We start from the raw sequence: 20,185 nt of genomic DNA, 5'->3' as shown, positions 1-20,185 counted from the left end.
CAATATATCTTAGACTTCCTGCGTTAAATTGACTTATTTTGTCGTTGACTAAACTTACTTCGTTTCTGTATTTCTCCAAGTCTTCTCTCAGAGAATTCTGCTTTATTTCGAGCACATGCATTGATTGATTTGTTAAACTCGTTTCTGCTTTTACAAGGCTGGCTAAAGTTTCACCAATCAGCTGAGTTGTGTAATGAGCTCTTATATTCGAAAGCTCATTTATCTGTTGGACCGCGTGAGCTATATTATTTTCAATATAGTCAACAATTATTGGAATATTTCTTTGTCCTTTATACATCGGCTCTTCTTTTTTCCTTAATCTAAAAGAGTTAATTTCCTTAAATATAGAAAATAGACTGTTTTCAGCAATGCTTCTAAACTCAATTTTACTTTCACTTTTATTTTCACTTCCATCCTTCCCATTCTCCCCGATTTCTCCGATTTCACCATTTTCTTCTTGCCCATCCCAGTTTTCCTCATATGTTAAATCACTTTTCAGAACGACAGGACCATGTGATCTCCAAGTAGTTTTTCTACCGTCTTCTCGAAGAGTGTCTACTCCAGTTTTAAATGTGGCACCATCGACCTGTGTCCATACTCTAGTGTATACTATCCGTAAAACCTTAATGTTTCCACCTTTACCCCCAGCACCTCCTTCACCAGCCGTACCACCTTTACCTCCTTTACCACCTTTAGTTAATAAGAAAAAATGTTTGGTAAAGCTTGCATCAATGTCAAGCCTTAACCTTCCAGGTGCACCTCCTTTGCCTCCAGATTTGCCAGGATTACCACGAATACCCTTTTTGCCAGGCGTGGCATCAATTGATATATGGCTTAATCGTGTATTAGTTGTTTTTCTTACATTATAAAATCTTTGATGTGGGGCGGCAGCACATATTATATTATTAATTATTAGAGGTATAGCACAAAAAATTTCCTTACTCCTGTTATTAATGTTTCCTCCCGAGTCTCGTCTATCAATGTTAACTTATTTTCATCTAAAGCATCATAGTAAGACTTGTTATAAAAGGTAGAAAAAATAGTCCCGTTTTTACCGTCTGTCCCTTTGGATCCAGAAACACCTTCTCCTCCTTCACCGCCGTCTCCTCCATTTCCTTTAATCCTTAACACACCACCAATGACTTTAAAATGAGTCTTTATTGAAACGAATCCTTCACTTAAGCCATTTGTCCCTGGTTGACCTAAACTTGACTTTGGAGGAGTAGCTGGTGCTATTAGATGAAGAGTAGACCCATCCTCATTAATATTAAGATAGCCAGCTTCAATTGACAAAATCTTTAGTTTTGTACTGGTGTAACCATAAACAGTCACGTTAAAGCAAATCAGTTGAAGTTCTTCTATATTGGAGGGTAAGGATGATAGGATTGAATGTAAGTCACACAACTGATCAAACATTCTGGCCATTCTGGCCATTTGAAGTATTTCTTGGTGACCCCCTATCAAAATCATACCCTATTTCAATTGCATTTATCCCCTCTTGAAAATTTAGACTGCTTTGCAGCCTGCTCAAGCCTTTACTGATGGATGATTCTATATATTGAATTTTCATGGGTCTATTTTCTGAAGAGGCTCTCAAATTGCATGGGAAGACTGATGGAGATACATAGAACTGATTCTTTTTGACCAAACTATTTTTGTAATTTACAAATTTTGTGATAGCCTCGTCAATATCCCTTGTAGATTTTACTGACTTCGATGCTGACGCCGTCCTCTTGATTTGACCTAAAATATTGTATGAAGAAAAATTGAATTCCTTTTCACAATTTAAACTAGCTGCAACTTCAATACACATAACTGCAATCTATTACAATTGATTTTATGACAAACAAGAAAAAATACTAAAAGAATATATAAATATATATAATATAATATATATAATATATAATAAATAATATAATTGAATAGCTGAGAAAACGAGGGCAATGTTGGCCAGTGGAAAGAAAAAAAGCGATAAGTACAAAAGTAGATATTTCAGCGAGGACCTCCGCCAAGCCGTCTTCAGTGCTCAAAAATAGGAAGAAGAAAAACTAACCCTTTTACGTAAGCCCAAAAAGAGCAGAAGAAATACTGAATCAAATAAAAAAAACAAAACAGAATAAATGAAAGATAATTTACCAATTAGATTGGCCAAAAATTCTCTGCTTAGCGATTAACATAGCTTGCCTACTGACCTGATTTTATTAAAAATTCAGTCACATTATCTTAATTGCATCTAACTAAAACGGTGTCCTAATCTATTATTATAAAGTTATAAAGGCTTATATGATCTGTATGTAGGATTACTACCGTATATATTTTACGATTAAATAAGAAAAACTTTTTCCACAGAATAAGTTTGTCAAAGAAAAGTAAAGAAGTCCATTAAACAAAAAATGAGCAAAAAAATCAAATAATCTACCAAGCATGAAACAACCACAAATCAGCATCGATAAATAAATGAAACCCAAAAACGAACAGAAATTACAATAAACAACCGAGTCAAACTCAAAACGAGCAGAAATTAACATAAGTTGGGCGCAAAACCCTACCCCTATGTCTTCCCAAGGCCAGAAAAATATTTGCACTTTACTGACAAAAAAATATAAATGTTTTTATTTTTATAAGTTTAATAAATCAAATAATGTTAACGTTTTGATTACAAAATATCAGTATATGTATATTAAACTGACAATGCACATTCATTTGTAAAGGGCACTAGCCCTCTCAATTTTCAATTGAATGAGCCTCTTTTGAAGTTATACGACAACTCTATCTATAAAAACCTTATATGCCCCCAGGGCAGAACTTACTACCTTTGCCCTTGGGGCTCTGGGGGGTTTGTCATCCTTAAATACATATTTTCGAGAAATTTCAACTACGTCAAAAAAATGGCTATCTCTAAACTTTGATTGAATGTTTTTGGGGAAACGGGGGGTTAATTACTCTCCACTCACTTTCGACTATTAAAAAGGGCAATTTTAATTTCCAATCAAATGAGCCCTTTTTAAAATTTCTATAACATCTTTCTATATAAATTTTATATGCCCTCAGGGCATAACTCACAACCCTTCCACTGAGGGCTCTGAGGGGGGTTATCATCCTAAAATACATAATTTCAAGAACTTTCAGCTACGTTGAACAAAATGGATATGTCAAACTTGTGATTGGGTGTCTTTGGGAAAATGGTGGGCGTGAGATGGGTGTTAGTCGCTCTCAAATCACTTTCAACTAATAAAAAAGCACTGGCCCTTTCAATTTCCAATTGAATGAGCCCTTTTGAAGTTTCTACGCTTTCAATAAAAACCTTATATGGCTCAGGGCATAACTTACAACCCATGCCCTCAGGGATGTGGGGGGGGGGGGGGGTTATCACCCTTAAAGACATAATTCCCAAAACTTTCAACTACGTTGAATAAAATGGCTATCTAAAATATTGATTAGATGTGTATGGGGAAAAGATGGGCGTGAGAGGGGGGTTAGTTGCCGTCAAATCACTGTCAACTATTAAAAAGGGCACTAGCCCTTTAATTTCCAATTGAATAAGCGCTTTTTCAAGTTTATGCGACAAAGATTTAAATAAAAACCTTATATGCCCCCAGGGCATAACTTACAACCCTTGCCCTGAAGACTGTGGGGGGAGTGTCCTGCTCAAAGGTATAATTTCCTGAACTTTGAACTGCGTGGAACAAAATAGCTATCTCAAAATCTTTATTGGATGTGCCTGGGGAAATGTGTTTGGGTGGGTGGTTGGGTTTCTGCAAAGTCACCCGGTCAAAAGTTTGTAACATCCTGTTTGTTCAACGTAGTCGAAAAGTTTAATAGCAATGTCTTTGAGGATGACTTAATCCCCCAGAGTCCCAGGGGGAAGTGCTACAAGTTATGAACTTTACCCATTTTTTACATAAAGTGTTGGTTATTGGAAAGTATACAGAGGTTTTCAGGGGGGATTTTTTCCGGTGGGGGAGGGGGGTTTTGGGGAGGTAGTTACTTGGGAGGATCTTCATTGAGGAATTTTTCATGGGGGAAGGGAATTTTCCATAAAGGGGGCACCGGATTTCCCAGCATTACCTTGTATTTAAGAAATGTTCAGAAATTAAATGAAATTTTTTTTTTTAGCAACTGAAAGCCAGGAGCACCATTAAAACTTAAATGGAACAGAAATTATTACGTATATGAGGGGGCTCGCCTCTTCTTGTCAATACCTCGTTCTTTACGCTAAAGCTTGTTTTTGTACTTTCAAAAGAGCTATTTATTCTAATTAAACGGTCTTTGTGACTCAGGGGTTATTCTTAAAGAATTTGACCAAATCCGAACTTTAGCGCAAAGAGCGAGGTAATGACGAGGGGGCAAGCCCTGTCATATACTTAATAATATTTGTTTGTTTTAAGTTTTAATGTTGCTCCTTGCTTTCAGTTGAAAAAACTTGTTTTTTTTTATTTAATCTTATAAAGAAATGGTTATATTCGAAATGTGACCTATAGTGCAACCTCACAGAAACAATAAGATGGATACATTGGTCAAAAAACTACAGTATTTGTTTTTTGCTAAGAACAATTTTACAGAAATCCATTATAAATCAAAAAGAAAATTAATTGTAAACAATGAATAAAATTCCAACGTTTGCTGATTTTATCAAAGTCAGGAAACATCAAAACGAATAAATGTTCTAATAAATGTAAAGATCGGTCATTCTTAATGCCCCCCCCCCATGTTTGCGCTAAAATTTAATTTAATTTTCTCTTAAAGCCTCTTTGAATGTAACACAGGCATTCAGTTGATAAAATTGCAAAGGCGTCTGTCATTCATTTGAGTAAACACTAAAATCATTGAATTAAACGAGAAGAGATTGAAACAAAACAGCTGAAAACAATTAAGGATAAAATGTCCTAATATACCTGGAATATACTTCTATCCTGTCTCAAGGCTCTATCCAGAATTGTCAGTTGTGAATTATAACTTATTTATTACAAGCTATAAGAAAACGAATCATATACGACTACTACTACCAATTACTTATTGCAGTGGCAAGCCACCTGAGGCCGACATAACCCAAACGCTCTTCTTCGAGCCCAATCTAGCAAAAGCTTTTTTTTATACCCAGATCCATGAATTACCTATCTCCTTCAAATGTCTCCTTAGGACCTTTCCCCCTCATCCATGGACGACCTGATTTTCGTATCTTCAGTTGAATGGTTCTTCTGAACCTCTAATCCTCCATTCATAAAACGTGGCCTTCCAACTTGCCTTTTTCTTTTAGCACAGTCTTAGAAAGCTGGTTAAAACCACTTGTTCAATACAGCTTATTGTTTGATTTACAGTCCGTCAATGAGTGCCTAAAACTATCCTTAGACGATACCTGTTCTAGTGGTAAGCCATGACTGCCACCAGATATTGGCACGAAAAAGGTTCTACGTCACTTACTGGAGGGAAGCCTCGCTGGCACCAAATATTATAATGGAATGCCCGCGCTCATCACTACTATTCTGTAAATATAGAGCATGTTAGTACCCTTTTTACGTTATACCCTGCTTCAGGGTATGGAAACGTGATCCAACGGTCAAACGGCCAAACTCTAGGCCAAGGGTGCACACAACCTGGGTCACGACTAAAATCTCTAGCTATATCCTCGGAGGGTAAACAGACCCCCCTGTCGATAAAATAAATAACGGCTTGTCTTCCAACTCTTTTCCTACCCTGTCTGGGTTCCTGGAAAAATAGTCTACACAGCTGTAGAAAATAGCTTACTTGTACTCTCCCGAAAAGGGTACAGTAAAACAAATATATAATCCCCCCCATGGGGTCTCAAAATCGACTAACTATACAGACTAAAAATAATATTTGAACACTAAAAGAATCGTTGCACTTGGGGTTGTTGCTCAGTGTGAAGCGGGCCAATCAAATGTAGCGAGTCCCTCAATTGAATTTGCCCTACTCATATTTTCAGAATCAATGGCTTGAATTTCAGCAATCCCATGTGATGACTCATACTGAATTATAATCCAGTCAATTTATTATCTCTTGCAAAATGGTTGCCTTGACGACGAGTTTAACTTACGATTGAAAATTGTCTTATAGGCAAATACAAAAGAAAACGGGTCATTTATCTGAAAAGAAAAGAAACAAGGGATGGAACCCCAACAATACATATGAAAACATTTCACAAATTTTTCTTGGTTTTTTGAAGCGCCTATATTTCACACTTTTCTATAGAGTCACACTTTCACCACCGTAACTACCATGACTTTAATATTCTAATTTTAGTTTGTAGGCTTAGTTTCCCATTCTGGGAGTTTTTTTTAACATTTTATTCCATCTATATTCAAGATTGTCAAATTTGGACTCTCCAATTTAGCATTCAACTGTTGTTGGAAATTTTGTCTCAAATTCTCATCCTGAAGTCCACCAGGATCATACCTTCCCAGAAGTTAGCTACCCTTTTTAAGTCTCAGCTTCATATTAACCTTAGACACTACTAGAGGGTAACATTTACTTATAAAATCAATAAAAACACTCTTATATACCTTAGCATTTTGTACTGGTCCTGCCAGTCTCTGGTTTCAGAGGCAATGCTATAAACGTTGCCTATAGTATCGGCCATACGGCTCCAATGTTTTATTGTTATTAACTAAAAAAAACTTTCCGAAAAATAAGTTTTTCAAAGAAAATTTATGCTCAGCAGATACAAATACCTTTTAAAATTCACCAGAAATTACTCAAAACGACCAGAAATTAAAATTAAAGAATAAATGTAACCCAAAACGAACAGAAATTAAATAAACAATCGTAGCAAAAACACACAACAAGTAATAAAAAAAAATGAATAAACTGTTCTTAAAGCGAGTAATGCTTGGATTGAATATGAAAACCAAGCTTAAAACGAAAAAAAAAATTTTGCTAGTGAAGTATAAATCAAACTTAAAACGAACAGAAATTAAATAAACAATCAATGCAAACAAACACACAATACATATTAATGTAAATTAATAAATAAATCTTAAAACGAGTGAAACTTAAATTGAATATGCAAATCAAGCTTGAAACGAACAAAAATCACTACAAACAAGAGTTTGGGTATCGCCTCCTTCTCTCACTGTAAAAGTCTGAAACCTACTGCGTCATTGGCGCTTTACTGAAAACCAATTTTATTGCAAATATTTTATTTTGTACTTAATATTGAAAATAAACATTAAAATTATAGTAAAATTTTGAACTGATGAGTTTTCAGCAATTAATATTATTTTACCTCAATTATTCAGTTTAATTTATTAGCTCTTTCTAAGGATGTTAAAGACGAATATAGTTTCTCTGTAAACAAGATTTTAAATACTGCCTCCTTTCCTAACTGTAAATTAAAACCAAAAAGCCCATTGCGTCATTGGCACTTAACTGAAAACGAATTATATTACAAATATTTTCTTTTCCACTTCTTACATCATTGAAAATAAAAATACGATTACAGTAAAATAAATTCTTGAACTGATGGATCTTTCAATAATTAATATCATTATACATCAAATATTCAATTTGATGTTGTTTATACTTTCCAAGACTGTTCAAGACGCATACAGTTTTCAGTAAAGCGCCAATGATGCAGTAGGTTTTTGACTTTTACAGTGAGAGAAGGAGGTTATACCCATACTCTTGTTTATAGGGATTTTTGTTCGTTTAAAGCTTGATTTGCATATTCAATTTAAGTTTCACTCGTTATATTCCAGAATATATATAATTTCCAGTACTTTCAACTACTTTGAACGAAAGTAGTAATGATAGTGCTGATTTCAATTGCACAAGGAATTGCACAAGAATATACAGTACAGTTTCAAACTTACATGAAAACTTACATTGAATTGCGCAAGAAAAACCCATGGTCAAAAGTGTATACAATATGAACGGTACATTGGAATTACACAAGAACCCTAAAAGAATTTGCTCAAGATTGTAATAGATTTCAAGCGTACATTCACCCCTACAAAAATACATGAAAAAATACATTGAATTACGTGAGAAACTCACGCGTGAATACTTTAAAAGTTGGCACACTTTAATGGGTGCTATGAAACTAAGGTTGAGGTTTTTTAAACTTGGCAATGCATAATGTAGTCAAGCATGTTTTGAGAGTTTGATCGTAATAGTATAATTTAAAGCAGGTTTTTTTTCTGTTTTTGTTGTCGATTGCACAATGAATGTACGTCATGAATTCACGTGTACATTATTAAAAAAAACAAAAAAAAAAAAACTGGTGTGATAAAAAGTAGTCAGACATGTTTTGGGAGCACACACGAAATTATGTAACTCAACATCCGTTTTTTTATTTGTCCTTGAAAAACCGTATAAAATATTCATACACAACAGTTCAATTTTCATTATGTTTTAACACATCGATTAAAGTACACTACATATTATTAACTTTGAAAACATTGGATTCGTCAATTTTCAATGTGAGTACACTTGCATTCTTTATTTCCAAAAAAAAAAAAATCGTTTTACTAGTAAATTCAAATTTCAGGGGGACTTAGCCCCCCTCCCCACCAACAATACAAAACTTGAAAAATATAATGAGTATATTCGATAGAAACGGCAACGCACGCTTTTTTCTATTATGTAAAACAAAAAAAAACTCCCTTTTCTATTGCTCTGTTAGGAGCATAATTCTGTAGTTTTAGTTCTTTTTCGTTCAAAATGTGGCTTTTCAAATTATCAAAAATAGAGTTTCCGGTCTAAAAGTATCTTAGAAAATTCTTAGTACTTTCTAAAGCTTAGTAGGTAATATCTTGGCTCATTGTCATGAATTGAAACCTGTTTCTGTTATCTTCATCCTTCAAAGTGAAATTATGAAAGATGTATTTATTAAGCTATTAATTGTTTAAAGCATATTTCAGCCTAGGTAGCATACTAGGCCCCACCGGGTGTTCAGTATCATTAATGTATGTTCGGGAAGAAATATTTGAGCAGGAAAATATTAATTTTTAAAAAGTAGCAGGCATTATAAAGTGCTAATAGATATAGAACTACAAACATCATAATTGACTTTTTAGATCAAATTATATTATGGGGAGATGTTTTTGTAATCCCCCTTCCCTCCAAACTCAAAATTTTCCAAAATTTTACTTTAAAAGCTTTTCTTTGTAAATATTTCTAAAGGGCTAATAGTTATAGCACTACAAACATCAGAATTGACTTTTTAGGTCAAATTATATTATGGGGAGATTTTTTTGAAACCCCCCTTCCCTCCAAACTCAAAATTTTCAAAAATTTTACTTTAAAAGCTTTTCTTTTTAAATATTTCTAAAGTGCTAAGCCATAGAGTGCTACAAACACCAGAATAAACATTTTTTCTTCTGTAAAAAGGGAATTGTTTTTTTCATGCCAAATTTTGCCTTCTTTTTAAGGAAGAGGATTCCTACAATTACTCTCCCCCGGAAAAGAGAGCTAAGGCTAACGACGTCGCTCGAATACAACAAGTGGAGATAGGTGGTCCATTGGGGGCCACTCACATCCATTCCAGACCGACGCTGCCTGCTCAAAACTCACCAATGCCAACTCCGATGCAGCCAGGTAGAAAGCTGAAAAGAGAATGGATAGTTGCTCACATGATCGGGAGCCCCACTGGCTCACCTGTACTAGCCAGTGACATTGCCACCACATCTATGCAAGAAACGGACGGTACTCAACAGCAGTCTGAATTTGGAAATGTGAGTATTTTCACCACTAGCTTCTACCTATTTCTATCCAACTTTTTTTTGTTTTTTTTTAATTATTTTCTTTTCGCTATTTTTCACCACCGTAAAAGTGTATGTCAGAGATATTAAAATGTTAATCTCCCCTCCACCCCCCGACCATTGTTTTAAATTTCTCTGCTCCCCTCAAAGATAGCTGAATATAATGCATTTTTTTTATTAGCAAAAAAAGCACTCTTTTGCGTCTTTCTGAATTTTCTGTGGGAGGGGGAAGGAGGCAAGTATTTAGTTTAAATAATTCTAGGAAGAATTGAGTTTTTAGGATGGGGTGAAAAAATGAACATGTTTTTTTTAACTTGATAAAATAATGGTTATTTCACATAGAAAATAAAACATTTTTTATATAGGTTAATGAATTAGCCTTTTCGACATTTTTCAACACCGTAAAAGTGTATGTCAGATATATTAAATGTTAATCTCCTCTCCACCCCCCGACCATTGTTTTAAATTTCTCTGCTCCCCTCAGAGATAGCTGAATATAATGCATTTTTTTTATTAGCAAAGAAAGCACTCTTTTGTGTCTCTCTGAACTTTCTGTGGGAGGGGGTTGGAGGCAAGTATTTAGTTTAAATAATTCTAGGAGGAATTGAGTTTTGAGGATGGGGTGAAAAAATTAACATGTTTTTCTTTTAACTTTATAGAATAATGGTTATTTCACATAGAAAATAAAACCTTTTCTTCTATAGGTTAATGAATTGGTCTTTGCGACATTTTTCAACATCGTAAAAGTGTATGTCAGAGATATTAAAATTTTAATCTCCTCCCACCCCCGACCATAGTTGTAGATGTCTCTGCCACCCTCAGATGTGAGGTATAAACCACATTTTTTTATTAGCAAAGAAAACACTCCAGAGCATATTTCTGAGCTTTCGGTGGGAGGGGGGTGGAGGCAGATATTTGGTCTAGACAATTGTATGAGGAATTGAGTTTTGAGGGTGGGGTGAAAAAATGAACATGTTTTTTTTTAACTTTATAAAATAATGGTTATTTAACATAGATTATAAAACTTTTTTTTTCTATAGGTTAATGAATTGGTCTTTTCGACATTTTTAAACATCGTAAAAGTGTATGTAAGAGATGTGTGTGTGTGCGTGGGGGTGTGTGTGTGTGTGTGTGTGTGTGTGTGTGTGTCTGTAAGTGTGTGCGCATGTGTTAGTGTGTGCGCATGTGTGTGTGTTGTGTGTGTGTGTGTATGTGCGAGCGGAACATGCGCCGCGTCTACTCGATAATTCATGAAATAATGCTTATTTCACATTGAAAATAAAACCTTTTTTCTATAGATTAATGATATAGTACCACCACCATTGATTGCTGAGACATCAGCATTTACTGGGCAAATTCTTTCACCACAAGCTGAGTTCAGTGATGGGCCTACATTAGCTCTAGAGACTATGAAATGGTATAGGGGTTTTCTCACTGGTGTTGTCGGGAGAAAGGCAAGCGGAGACGACTGAACTTACTATATTGAGATGAATCATGATTTAGGGCGGTTAGATAGTTTCATAGGTAACTATCCTGGAAATATTATCATTGCAATTGCGTTGATATCTCATAGCGGACTTCCGACGCAGGAAACATTATGCATAATTAACCAGACATCCCCAAACACTTAGGACTACTTACTATCAGGCTTAGGAGACCTCATGCCATCTCCAACCAATGTTATTGGACAGACTGGGAGTGGTGGTGTTATTGACAATTCAGTGTCACCCCCCACCATTCCGCTTAATGATATAACTAGTACTAGTAGTAATACAACAAAAACAACACCAGTTTCCCCTCTTCCAGATTTTTTTTCTATCGAACTCTGCCTTGCACCACACAATGGTCTACGGCGCTAAATCTAGTGACCTCTTCAACTCTCGAATGGTGTTGTGTATAATCACAGATTCCTTGGTAATTCCCCATTCAGTTACTATGTAGAGTTACAACCGCATGTAATAAACGCTGAGGGTGTGGGGAGTGGGAGTCACATTAAAAGCCTCAAGAACGCTAAAAATATTTTTTTTAAATGAGAGCTTGGCCCAGAGACCTTTAAAACACTTGCACACAGATATGTTGGCAATTCACCCGCATTTATCAAATTATGGGGAGGTTTTTCTAAATTGGGCTAATAGTATTCAAAGTAAGTGGTAAAATTATCACGAGGGTGGTAGTGGATCTGTGGTTTCATTTATTGAAAGTTTAAATGTTAATACATTTAGGTTTAAAAAGGATTTTATTGCAAGAGTTGGTGGGGAGAGGGCTATAGTTTAAAAATATCTTTCAGATTTCGAGGGATGTAGGGGGATACAACGAATCTGTTTCGATACGAGTATGCAATTTCGGTGTTTCAACTATACATTTTTAATTGCCGCCTATGTACCACTTCGAAAAGCTGTATGGTAGAAAAAGTTGTATAAAATGGCTGTTACGGAGATGGAGGGTTTAAAGTTTTCCAAAGAAAAATTAAATTGTTTACATGATCAATTCCACCTGGCAATCAGCGAACTAGATATTTTGAGTGGCCTCATGCACATTTAAAGATTGGTGTCACGGTGTTACAGTATGAAACAGAATTTGAAGAGGGCCAGCGTTCCGATAAGAAGGGTGTATTATTTCTAGTTCAAGCTCCTTCAATTGAATCAGTAGAATAATGAGAGATGATTCTGTACACCCCATCCGCACACTCCGATTAAGTTGGTAATTTTAATCAGTGTACAGATATAATTAGAGTTCTAAGTAAGAGTAAGAAAAACGAGGCGTGTTTTTACTGTCTGACATGCCTCTTGAGATTTCGCTGTGATTTAAGTTTGAAGCATAATATAAAGCACTGTAAACGTCATGGATACCAGGCTGTGGAGACGGCAAGCGGAGATAGAGTGATCTTAAGTTTTAAAAATTTTCAAAATACGCTCCTGCAGAGCAATCAACTCGCTTTGAACTGCAAAGCTAAACTGACAGACGTGTGCGATCCGTCAAATTCAAATCGTGTTAAAATACATGAAGCCATAGGGGTCTCTTACGCTCACGCGCAACGAGATTCCAATAATACCATGCTTGCTTCTTTTCTTACGGTGTAGGAGCACCATATCAGAGTCTATGATTGTGAACGATGTGAAGTTTGGATCCGCAATAATTCAAGCACAATCTTTGGGATTAGTTACAATGTCACATCGACTTCTGTTTCGTACGCTCTCGCACATTTTACCGAAAGATGAGTTCAAAATGAGTTTATAGACTTCTTTTTCAACTTTCGTTTTCGCTTGTGAACGCTTACTGACAGAGATATAAATGAACGCTTTTATGTAAGTCTTTCGATAAAATTGGAGGGCTCTATGAATCTTTGTTAAGTATAAACCATTGGACACCATCCATTTCAATAGCACGTGATGAACAGCAATATTGTGTTTCGGGTTGAGATCGTAATTGAGTTGTTGTTTTAAAGGGACCCAAGCTATACTTCAATTAACTGATCAAGATATAGTGTCAGGGCTCAGAGAGGCCCTATCAACCAGTCTAATTAGGCGCAGAAAAGCAAAGTCTTCTACTGATCCACAGGTTTCCACGGTTATTAACCAGCAGATCTAAAAAAAACACCCCTGTGCCCTGTTCCCCCGGACGCTAGCAATGTTAGAGACCTTCGAAGCACAGGGATTTTTAAGCTAAGTCCACGGTCCACATGGCAAATAGTACTGAGACATTGTAGATGTGTAAGGGGGATTTGTATCCAACACAACTATGCCTATATATTTATTGGTTGGCTGTGAGCTTGGATCGGCATCCATCTTACGGTTCTAAGAACAGATCTACACCACTCAACTATTAATAACAAAAAAAAGAAGCTGATCCACATCGGCGATAATACCTAATTATTCTTTGCTGATTTTAAGTATCAAGTACATCACCAAATGAGGAATGGAAAATTAATAAAAACAATACTGCCAAAAGTCCCCATATGTTTTATCTGTTTTTTTGGCACAAAATGTACAGAAGATTGAGTACGTCAGTGGCCAGGCATAGTTAATAATAATACTACTCATTTGTTCGCCGAACCTTTGCCCCGACCCTCTTAGAAAATTATTAGTCGCTAGTGGTGTACTCACTCTCAGTAAGAGAATTGTAAAAAGCTTCAATGGGCGGTAGTGACACCTCATCTAGCCTCGAGCCAGAGTTGTAATAATCATATGGATATATACCCTTACACGTTAATAAATCATACATTTCATCATCGGGGAAGCGCTGTTTGAGGAGGGGAAGCTATCAAAATTATTACTTTTCTGTACCTGAATAAATTGACTTAAAAATTTGGGGAAGAAGCTGAAGGATTCTAAATAGACGATTTTATTTAGGCAGGTGTTACCCTTGTCAACTGTCTTCCACATGAATTCAAGCAGCAGTAGCTTCTCCGATCATTAGGGTATGATATTATAGGAAAAAGAACCATCTATCCATGCGTCATCTACAACTCCACCCTTGGCAATGCGGGCCAACGCCGGTAGAACAAAATTTAAGTCATAATTGGAATTGTGCATAAAACAGGTACGAAATATTGCTGTCTAACGTTTAAATTGCATGACTGGTGTGCTACCCCTCTAAAGTTACTCCCTCCTGATGTAATTTCCTGCCACAAATGATCATGGTCGATCACCTTCCTCCTCCCCCCATTCCCAACACCATCATCAAATTCTCCGTTGCAAACCCAACACATTTTACGATTTTTAATGACCGCTATGACATCTGGTCATAGGAGCTTATGATAATCTTTATGATAAAGGCGCGAAGGCTCACCGTTCGCCGTTATGACTTTCCTAACCAATTCTGATCGCGAGAGGCCTTTCCCGTAACCTAACTTCTCCACTTCCCTTAACACTGACATGATATCATTGTAAACTTAGTACATAGGGGTGTTAGAGACCCCTTTTGCCTTAGGCATTTTAACGCATTGGAAATATGCCAGTTTGCACAAATTGGCCGGCTTCTTCTCGCTGTTTAAAATAAGTGTATTGCACTGTTAAAGTATGTTTTGGGAATTTTTATGCCGTAAGATTACTCTATCTCCGCTTACCGTCTCCACAGCCTAGTGTCCATGTCGTTTACAGTGCTTTATGTTATGTTTTAAACTTGAATCAGAGCAAAATGTTGAGAGGCATGTCGGGCAGTTAAAAAATTCCTCGTTTTTCTTACTCTTACATAAAACTCTAATAATATCCGTAATCGGATTGAAATGACCAATTTTATTAGAGACTGCGGATGGGGTGTACAGAATCATTTCCCAATGTTCAACTGATTCAATTGAAGGAGCTCAAACTGGAAATAATACACCCTTCTTATCGAAACGCTGACCCTCTTCAAATTCTGTTTCATACTGTAACACCGTGACACCAATCTTTAAATGTGTATTAGCCCGCTCAAAATATCTATTCCTTGTAGTGCCAGGGGAAATTGATCATGTAAACAATTAAAATCTTCTTTTGAGAACTTTAAACCATCCATCTCATTAACTGCCATCTCGTCCAGCTTTTTCTTATAGACAGCTTTTCTAAGTGGTACGTAGGCGGCAATTAGAAATGTATACTTGAAACACTGCAGCCTCGTATCAAAACAGATTCGTGTATCCCCCTAAACCCCTCTAAATCTGAATAATATTTTAAAACTATTGCCCTCTCCCCACCACCTCTTACAATAAAATCCTATTTAAACCTACATATATTAACATTTAAACTTTCAATAAATAAAAAAACAGACCCACTACCCCCATCGTATTAATTTTAACACATAAAGTTAAAAAATTTATCCCAAATTATAAAAAACACCTACAAAATTTATAAAATCGGGTGAAATTCCAACAAAACTGTTTTAAAGTAATTTGAATACATCTCACCCGCATTTTCATTTTAAAAAAATATTTTTAGTGCTATTGATGCTTTTAAACTGACCCCCACTCCCCAAAACCCCATTTGTTGTTCAAGAATGGCTCTAATCTTATCAGTATATGAATGTGTAATGGCCGAGGGATCTGTTATTATATCCCCCGACACTAGAGAGTTGAAGGGATCACCGAAATTGGCGCTGTAGACCTTTGTGTGATGCAAGGCAGAGTTGGATAGAAAAAAATCTGGAAGAGGGGGTACTTGTGTTGTTGTTGTTGTATTACTACTAGTACTAGCTATATCATTAAGCGGAATGGTGGGGGGTGACACAGAATTGTCAATAACACCACCACTCCCAGTCTGTCCAATAGCATTTGTTGGAAATGGCATGAGGTCCCCTAAGCCTGATAGCACATATTCCAAGGTGTTTGGGGATAATTGATCAAGCCAGCCTGTATTGTCCTGTGTTGGAATTTATTTATGAGGACCCGGTTCAAAAGCACTAGTAACATCTCTTAAATGCTCACGCATAAAACTATCTGCCCACTCCGGATCCTCAAGCATGTCAATATCACAAGCTAAGTCGTCTAGACTAGCCACTTCCCCAAAACCATCATTAAGGAAACCTCTATGCCATTCCTTATTCTCTAGAACTAATGTAGGTTCATCACTGAACTCCGTTGGTGGTGAAAGAATTGGTCCAGTAAATGCTGATGTCTCATCACTCAATGGTGGTGGTACTATATCATTAATCTGTAGAAAAAAGGTTTTATTTTCTATGTGAAATAAGCATTATTTCATGAATTATCAAGTAGACGCGGCGCTTGCATAGATCGCAGATACACACATATATAAACACAAACACACATGCGCAAACACTAACATAAGCGTACACACTTACAGAAACACACACACACACACACGCACACACACACCCACACGCACACACACATTTACTACAAACACTTTTACGATGTTGAAAAATGTCGAAAAGACAAATTCATTAACCTAATAGTAAAAAAGGTTTTATTTTCTATGTAAAATAACGATTATTTTATAAAGTAAAAAAAAAATATTTTCATTTTTCATCCCATCCTCAAAACTCAATTCCTCCTAGAATTATTTAGACTAAATACTTGCCTCCACCCCCCTCCCACAGAAAGTTCAGAAAAACGCAAAAGAGTGCTTTCTTTGCTAATAAGAAAATGCATTATATTCAGCTATCTCTGAGGGGAGTAGAGAAAATTTAAAACAATGATCGGGGGTGGGGGGAGATTAACATTTTAATATCTCTGACATACACTTTTACGATGTTGAAAAATGTCGAAAAGACCAATTCATTAACCTATAGAAGAAAAGGTTTTATTTTCTATGTGAAATAACCATTATTTTATAAAGTTAAAAAAACACGTTCATTTTTTCACCCCGTCCTCAAAACTCAATTCCTCCTAGATTAATTTAAACTAAATACTTCTCCCCACCCCCCTCCCACACAAAGTTCAGAAAAACACAAGAGTGCTTTCTTTGCTAATAAAAAAAATGCATTATATTGAGCTATCACTGAGGGGGGCAGAGAAGCTTAAAACACTGGTCGGGGGGTGGAGGGGAGATTAGAATTTTAATATCATTTACGTAGACTCATAAAATTTTCAAAAGGGTAGAAAAGTCTCAGTAAATAACCGATAGAAAAAAGGTTCTTTCTTATATGTAAAACAACCTTAGTCTTATAATGATAAAAAAAAAACATGATAATACTTTCATCCAACCCTCGAAACTACATTCCTCCAGGGAATATATAGACCATATACCCGACTCGACCCCCCTCCCACAGTCGGCTTATAAATTTGCTAAGTATTGTTTGTTTTGCTAATAAAAAAAATGTTATATATTCAGCTATCTCTGAGGGGGGCATAGAAATTTAAAACAATAGTCGGGGGCGGGGAGATTAACATTTAAATATCTCTGACATCACTTTTACGGTGTTGAAAAATGGCGAAAAGAAAATACTTAAAAAAAAAGTTGGATAGAAATAGGTAGAAGCTAGAGGTGAAAATACTCATATTTCCAAATTCAGACTGCTGTTGAGTGCCGTCCGTTTCTTGCATAGATGTGGTGGCAATGTCACTGGCTTGTACATGTGAGCCAGTGGGGCTCCCCATCATGTGAGGAACTATCCATTCTCTTTTCAGCTTTCTACCTGGCTGCATAGGAGTTGGCACTGGTGAGTTTTGAGCAGGCAGCGTCGGTCTGGAATGGATGTGAGTGGCCCCCAATGGACCACCTATCTCCACTTCTTGTATTGGAGCGACGTCGTTAGCCTTAGCTCTCTTTTCCGGGGGAGAGTAATTGTAGGAATCCTCTTCCTTAAAAAGAAGGCAAAATTTAGCATGAAAAAACAATTCCCTTTTTAGAGAAGAAAAAAAGTTTATTCTGGTGTTTGTAGCACTCTATGTCTTAGCATTTTAGAAACATTTAAAAAGATAAGCTTTTAAAGTAAAATTTTGTAAAAGTTTGAGTTTGGAGGGAAGTGGGATGTCAAAAACATCTCCCCATAATATAGTTTGATACATAAAGTCAAATCTGATGTTTGTATTGGTATACCTATTAGCACTTTAGAAATATTTAAAAAGAAAAGATTTTAAAGTAAAATTTTGGAAAATTTTGAGTTTGGAGGGAAGGGGGATTTCAAAAGCATCCCCAATCTTTTGAACCTCATGTCTCGCAAGGAGGAAAAGGAATAATCAGAAACTTGTCCAATTATTCTGAAAGACATTGCAGAGATGAAGTAAATTTAAAAAATAAGGGTATTGAATCTGCGAAAATAAAAATAGGAGGTATGTGACAGTACAGGTCAAACGAAATTAAGAAAATAGCGGAATTATGGAAAAACATTTTAAAACCCAACGTGACGCCACAGGATGTCGCAATGGCACAGCATAGCGCCAGTATGAATCTAATAAACAATGAAAATAAAGAGCAATATTACGGATTCGCGATAAGGAAAACAAAAGTCCCTCCCAAAACGATGCAAAAAATTCAATTATAACAGATCATTGAGCCCGAAATATGGTTAGTAAATTCGAACAATGACTTTCAACCCCATCTGAAATTCTCGAAAATCTGCTATGCGAGAAACAGATTATATCTTATGACAAAGGAGAAGGTTTTATTTGGATAACTAATAACCACGAAAATGATACAATTACAATAAAAAAGGGGGCGTGTTTAGTTGAAATCCAAGTTTTATCGGAGAATGATTTAAATAGATGGGAAAATTCTAAAGGAAACCTAGTTAACGGCATTAAAACTTCAAATAACAAATACCCTTTAACTAAATCGCAATTTTTAAACAAATTTAATATGGATCATATTACGGACTTGGAACTTAAGAAAAAATTATGCGAATTATTATGGAATTTTAAAGATGTGTTTTTTGCATCTGAAGATGACATAGGACTGATACCGTTTTATGAACACTAAATTTTAATGACTGATAATCCCCTAGCAAAACAGCCATATTGTGTGCCATATAAGCACAAAGAATGGTTAAAAAATAAGATTCATGAATTAGAAAAAAAATGCAATTATACGCCGATGTATAAGTTCGTATAGTGCACCAGTGATCTTAGTACCAAAGAGGAATGGTGATCTTAGACTTGTAGTAGACTATAGAGCCCTTAACAAACAAGTAGTTAGCGATAAATTTCCTCTACCAAGAATAGATGAAATTCTTGACTCAATTTCAAGCTAAAACTAAATTTTTACCTCTTTGGACCTTACCCAAGGCTACCACCAAGTGAAAATAGCCGAAAAAGATGTCAATAAAACTGCATTTTCAGCATCTGAATGTGGTTCTTATGAATACCTGAGAGTACCTTTTGGACTTAAAACAAGTTCAAGCGCGCTATGTAGACCCCTACTACACCAGTTAAGAGGATTAAAGAATATCATTCATTTCGTCGACGATGTCATATGCGTGGAAAAAAATGCTGAACAACACTTAGAAGCGTTAGCCAACGTTTTCGAGAAGCTCGGGCAAGACAATTTAAAATATCGGCCTGCGAAAGTAAATTTATTTCCACCTAAAATTAAATTTTTAAGAGTAGTAGTGACACAAGGAGACATATCCCCAGACCCTGATAAAATAAAATGTGTTGAAAACCTCAAACTCCCCAGAACTATGAAAGAATTAAGAGGAATTTTAGGTCTTACTGGCTACTTTAGAAAATTCGTGCGCAATTACGCCCAAATTGCCAAACCCTTCACGGAATTAACTAAAGGGAACTCCCATAATGTTACCTGGTCCCAGGAAGGTCAAACTTCCCTAGACCGTCTCAAAAAGGCACTCACTTCTGAACCAATATTATCACTTCCTGATTTCGAAAACGGAGAATTCGTGGTCACATCCGATGCTAGTTCAAAAGGCATTGGGGCTATTTTTTCGCAAATAATTCCCAGGGAAAACCCTGATCCTTTACAAGGACCTTCTAATAAAAAAAATAGAAAAAGTTATATACTATTCGAGTAGAACCTTATCAAAGGGCTAAAGTAGTTATTCCGCCACAAACTTAGAATTATTATCTATAATCCACCACT

The 20,185-nt window shown here is 36.0% G+C and overlaps 1 protein-coding gene across 1 annotated transcript in view; it reads right to left on the bottom strand.

Moving 5' to 3' along the window:
- Positions 1-778: 778 nt before the first annotated feature.
- Positions 779-20,185, bottom strand: part of LOC148941708 (uncharacterized) — an 82,432-nt gene continuing 63,025 nt past the window's right edge. The window contains exon 2 of the mRNA XM_089104482.1: positions 779-1,743. Within this exon, the coding sequence (XP_088960608.1) occupies positions 913-1,470 (558 nt within the window). The 5' untranslated portion in view covers positions 1,471-1,743 and the 3' untranslated portion in view covers positions 779-912. The remainder of the gene's footprint in view (positions 1,744-20,185) is intronic.

Source organism: Artemia sp. Qi Xiang Cuo, chromosome 18 (assembly GCF_049724085.1).
Source record: "Artemia sp. Qi Xiang Cuo chromosome 18, ASM4972408v1, whole genome shotgun sequence".
Classification (NCBI taxonomy): Eukaryota; Metazoa; Arthropoda; class Branchiopoda; order Anostraca; family Artemiidae; genus Artemia; species Artemia sp. Qi Xiang Cuo.
Note: the sequence above shows the minus strand (reverse complement) of the source record. Positions and strands in the feature narration are given on the sequence as shown.